The 5,113-nt window shown below is 46.9% G+C and overlaps 1 protein-coding gene across 2 annotated transcripts in view; it reads left to right on the top strand.

Moving 5' to 3' along the window:
- DCP1B (decapping mRNA 1B) overlaps positions 1 to 4,084 on the top strand; it is a 61,079-nt gene extending 56,995 nt beyond the window's left edge. For both annotated transcript variants that reach the window (XM_011967157.1, XM_011967156.1), the window contains exon 9: positions 3,853 to 4,084. In XM_011967157.1, the coding sequence (XP_011822547.1) occupies positions 3,853 to 3,933 (81 nt within the window). In that variant the 3' untranslated portion in view covers positions 3,934 to 4,084. The remainder of the gene's footprint in view (positions 1 to 3,852) is intronic.
- The last annotated feature ends 1,029 nt before the right edge of the window (positions 4,085 to 5,113 follow it).

Genomic DNA, 5,113 nt, shown 5'->3' with positions numbered 1-5,113 from the left:
CTCCCTCTTAGGAGTTCTTTTGGGGAGTTCGGAGGCTGAGAAATAACATTCTTTTTCTTCCCTGAGTTAGAAGCAAATGATAGCTGTAGGAGTCAGTCAGATTAGGATCAAAATGTCACTTGCATAACTGAAAGGGCTGTTAGAAAACTTGGTTTCAGGTCTGTTTGCCAAGGGAGTTAGACTCACCACACAGGCCCTGGCAGGGCTGAGCCACAGGCAGCCTGGTCACCCCAAACACATCAGCTGCAGACGCGGAAGCCGCGGGCTCTCTGCAGGCAGGCGGGCCGTGTAGGGGAAGGACCCAGGAACCCACACGTCACTCTCCCTCCCGGTGAGAAGCGAGCAAGGCCGCAGGAGGAGGGGACTTGCTCTCACAGTGCCTCCGGTGCTCCGGGGTCAGGAGGGGAAATGGGTAGGCCCCTAACAAGGGTGGCAGGTCACACAGGTTGTGAGACCTTTAGGTCAGAGTCGTGGACAGCCAGGTCTAAGGAAAAGGTCAGTAGTCTAAATGCACTTGCCAGATACTAGTAGCCTGAAAAATAAGCTGTCACCCAGAGGCCAGGCTTCATATGCAGTGGGAGCAGCCGCCACAGCAGACGATACCAGAGCTGCTCAGTGATGCCAAAGGAAGGTGCACGGAGAGTGGAACAAGAATCAGTTACCCGTAGACTTCTCAGCTAGGGAAGCTGTGGACAGGGCATGCTTAGACCACCTGTATTTGCCGCTGCAAGCTGTCATGCCATGAGCTACTCCTGAGCCCTGCCCTCTGTGTGTATTTGCTGCGATGCCGTGAGCTGTTCCTGAGCCACGCCCTCTGTGTATTTCCTGTGAGCAGGTCATCTCACCTCGGCGCATCCCTGCTACAGCAGCTCCTTCTCTGCTCATGTCCCCCATGGTGTTCGCACAGCCCACTTCTGTCCCGCCAAAGGAAAGGGAGAGCGGCCCCTTGCCTGTGGGAGGCCAGGAGCCACCTGCTGCCGCCACCAGCCTCCTCCTGCCCATACAGGGCCCGGAGCCCTCCGTGATCAGCAGCAGCCCACTCACCAAGGTCCAGCTCCAGGAGGCACTGCTGTACCTCATTCAGGTAAGCGGGCACGTTGTCTCCCTTTGCACCGGACTGCGCCGGTTGGCCTCCTGGCTGCAACTACGAGATAAAGACTCAGCCAAGGCCTGCTTAGCTTCCGTGAGAATAACAGGTGTGTGTAATAGCTTGTCCTGACCCCAGCGGCTTCTGTGCTCCGTTAGCTCGGTGTTATGTATAATACCAAGTGTGGCTTTGGGTGTCTCAGCTTTTCAGGGATTTTGTAATGTGAAGGACTCTAAGGCCTCCAAGCTGTCACCTGTCAGAAGAGAAGGAAGCATACGCTGGGAATTAAGCAGTCCCTGAGAGGACCCTGGATGCTACTGGGGGCCCACACAGAAAACTCACCATTGGGAAGTAGAGGTGGGAGCAGTCCTGGGCAAGGGGCCGTCTGCTGAGTGGGGAGCAGGCCACTGAGCGAGTGGAAAACAGGGAGGGAAGCAATAATGGCCATGGCTGCTACAGGTGCGTTTTACGAGTCATTTTGAAACCTGCTCATTAGGACGGGATGGAGTGACAGGACTCCTTGTGAGCCGCTTGCCTCACTTGTCTATGAAATTATGAAATAATAATGAGTGCTGTAATAGCTAGCACTCCACAGAGCTGGTGCCGGGCAGTGTTTTAAGTGCTACACACCTATTAACTCATTCACTCCTTTACACAACAACCCTGTTATTTTTCCCATTCTACAGACAAGGAAACTGAGGCTGAGCAACTGGCCTGAGGCACAGAACTATAAGCAGAGCTGGGATGCCCCCTAGCCTGGCCCCCGAGTGCCACTTCCCATGTACTCTCCCGTGGCCCTTGAATGTTACCAGGGACCAGCCTCGGGAGAACATTCAGCACAGATGCCCTAGCAAAGCACACCCAAAAAAATCAATGGTAGTCCTTGAAAAGTGGAACATTTGTAGCCAGACAGACTTCAGATACCCCAGTTAACATATTTAAGTGTCTTTTTGGTAGATAATCTTTAAGAAAACTTTCATGGTACTTTGCTTAAGCATCAGATGTTCTTCAGAGAGCAGGCCAGCCCCTTCTGTGGTTGTCTTATCCTACTTAAAAAGACAATGGTCTCAATTAGTACAACATTTGTAAAAAGGTTATATGTTGGCCAGGCGCAGTGGCTTCTCATGCCTGTAATCCCAGCACTTTGGGACGCCAAGGTGGGAGCATTGCTTGAGGCCAGGAGTTCGAGACCAACCTGAGCAACATAGTGAGACTACAAAAGAAGGAAACATGTTTGAGGGAGAATGAAAGGAATGGGGCTAGAAATCAGCAGAAGCATAATAACAATCAGAGATAAATACGGCAAATGATTGAGCCTTACTAATTCATAAATAAGTATCAGGATAAAAATACTTGCCACCTTTTAAAGCTATTCATGGTAAGTTCCTGAGGAATTAGATAGGACATCTGTGAACCTCTTTACTTTGAGCCAATTTCTTACGTTTGAATTTAAAAGAGTCATATGTTTTCTGGCTGATTCCATTCGCATCGTCTTGAGACTCTGTTACTCCAGAGTAGTTGCTGAACATGGCAGGTTAGAAATTACATTCCCCTTCCCTCCACCGTCTGCATGCATCGTACTTCTTCCCATGTACCACACCTCATATTCCCAGTCACTCAAGCAGTCTGTTTGTAGTCTCTGCCTCTTGTTAGGACACAATCTCATGCATAGGAACTTTGTGACTACTTCGTAGAAAAAAGAGGGATAACATCACTCTCTTCATTACATGAGAATGATGCTAACTCTATGTGGGGTGCCAAGAGAGAATGAAGGGGGAATGTGAAGTGTGGGTGAATTACTAACACTGTAAAGAATTTGGGTGGGAGGGAGAAGTCTCTAGAATTAAAAAATGAGGAAAACCACTGATTAGACCATGATTCTCACTTCTTAGCCGGGCAGAAGAGCCCAGAGATTACCAGTCTTACTCCTGCCCACTTGCAAAGGCCAGAAACTTTCCATAACTTCTGGGAAGACTCATATTGGCTTTGATGAAGTACTGATGAAGCATATTGCAAGTACAATCCTAAGTAATGCCCAAAACAAAGTAGACACATTGTAGGTGACTTGGAGGGCCTTTAAGAACCACAGTGGCTCATGCCTGTAATCCTAACACTTGGGGGGCCAAAGTGGGAGGCTCACTTGAGCCCAGGAGTTGAAGACCACCCTGAGCAACATAGTGAGACCCCGTCTTAACGAAAGACAAGCCAGTCACGGTAGCATGCAACTGTAGCCCTAGCTACTCCCGAGGCTGAGGTGGGAGGATCGCTTGAACCCATGAGGTGGAGGCTGCAGTGAGCTATGATGGGACCACTGCACTGTAGCTTGGGTGACAGAGTGAGACCCAGTCTCAAAAACCCCAAAAACAAGAAACCAAAAACACACCACAGCAATCTCTTAACCAAACTTGGAGACCACTGACTTGGATCACATCCTCCTAACGCCATGTCTTTTCAGGCAGCAGACTCAGGCTGTTCTTGAGTAAACCTTGCTCCATGCTGCCATGTGGCTGGGCTGCCCATCTGTGCTGCATGTAATGAGCTCTTGCTACTGTGCATACTGACTGTGGAAAACCATCAGCTCTGTCCAGCCTTGCCTTCAACCCCACTTAACATTCACACGTGCAATTAAAAACCACCAGCTGTTAGATCAGACAGGGAGAGATGAGTGTCTCAGTATCCAAATGCCAGTTCAGCTCTAAGACAGAGGAAGCCTTTTGTGTCTGCCAACCAAGTTACATTCTCGGGTCTTTCGATTTGTTTTCCAGAACGATGACAACTTCTTAAATATAATCTATGAAGCCTATCTCTTCAGCATGACTCAAGCAGCCATGAAAAAGACTATGTGACAGCAAGTCAGTTTAAAACTGATTTTCAAGGTCCTTCTAGAACTCTGGCACAAGGTCCTTTCATGTTGAGTGTGGTTTCCTTCAATGTTTCTGTCTTTTTTTAAAAAAGTATGTATAATATGAAGTAAAATGTTTCAGATTTTTTTTTATAGTCAAGTGTTTTTTATTATTATACTTTAAGTTCTGGGATACATGCACAGAACATGCAGGTTTGTTACATAGGTATACACGTGCCTTCGTGGTTTACTGCACCCATCAACCCATCATCTACATTAGGTATTTCTCCTAATGCTATCCCTCCCCTAGTCCCCCACTCCGTGACAGGCCCCCGTGTGTGACATTCCCCTCCCTGTGTCCATGTGTTCTCATTGTTCAGCTGCCACTTGTGAGTGAGAACATGTGGTGTTTGATTTTCTGTTCCTGTGTTAGTTTGCTGAGAATGATGGGTCTCCAGCTTCATCCATGTCCCTGCAAAGGACATGAACTCATTCTTTTTTATGGCTGCATAGTATTCCGTGGTGTATATGTGCCACATTTTCTTTATCCAGTCTCTCATTGATGGACATTTGGGTTGGTTCCAAGTCTTTGCTATTGTGAATAGTGCTGCAGTAAACATACGTGTGCATGTGTCTTTATAGTAGAATGATAATCCTTTAATTATAGTAGAGTTACAATCCTTTGTGTATATACCCTGTAATAGGCAGAGTTACAATCCTTTGGGTATATACCCAGTAATGGGTAATAATTAGAGTTATAATCTTTTGGGTATATACCCAGTAATAGGATTGCTGGGTCAGATGGTATTTCTGGTTCTAGATCCTTGAGGAATCACTACACTGTCTTCCACAATGGTTGAACTAATTTACACTTCCACCAACAGTGTAAATGTGTTCCTATTTCTCCACATCCTCTCCAGGATCTGTTGTTTCCTGACTTTTTAATGATCACCATTCTAACTGGTGTGAGATGGTGTCTCATTGTGGTTTTGATTTGCATTTCCCTAATGACCAGTGATGATGAGCTTTTTTTCATATGTTTGTTGGCCACATAAATGTCTTCTTTTGAGAAGTGTCTGTTCATATACTTTGTCCACTTTTTGATGGAGTTGTTTGTTTTTTCTTGTAAATTTGTTTAAGTTCCTTGTAGATTCTGGATATTAGCCCTTTGTCAGATGGGTAGA

This window comes from Mandrillus leucophaeus, unplaced genomic scaffold (assembly GCF_000951045.1).
Source record: "Mandrillus leucophaeus isolate KB7577 unplaced genomic scaffold, Mleu.le_1.0 Scaffold79, whole genome shotgun sequence".
NCBI lineage: Eukaryota > Metazoa > Chordata > Mammalia > Primates > Cercopithecidae > Mandrillus > Mandrillus leucophaeus.
Note: the sequence above shows the minus strand (reverse complement) of the source record. Positions and strands in the feature narration are given on the sequence as shown.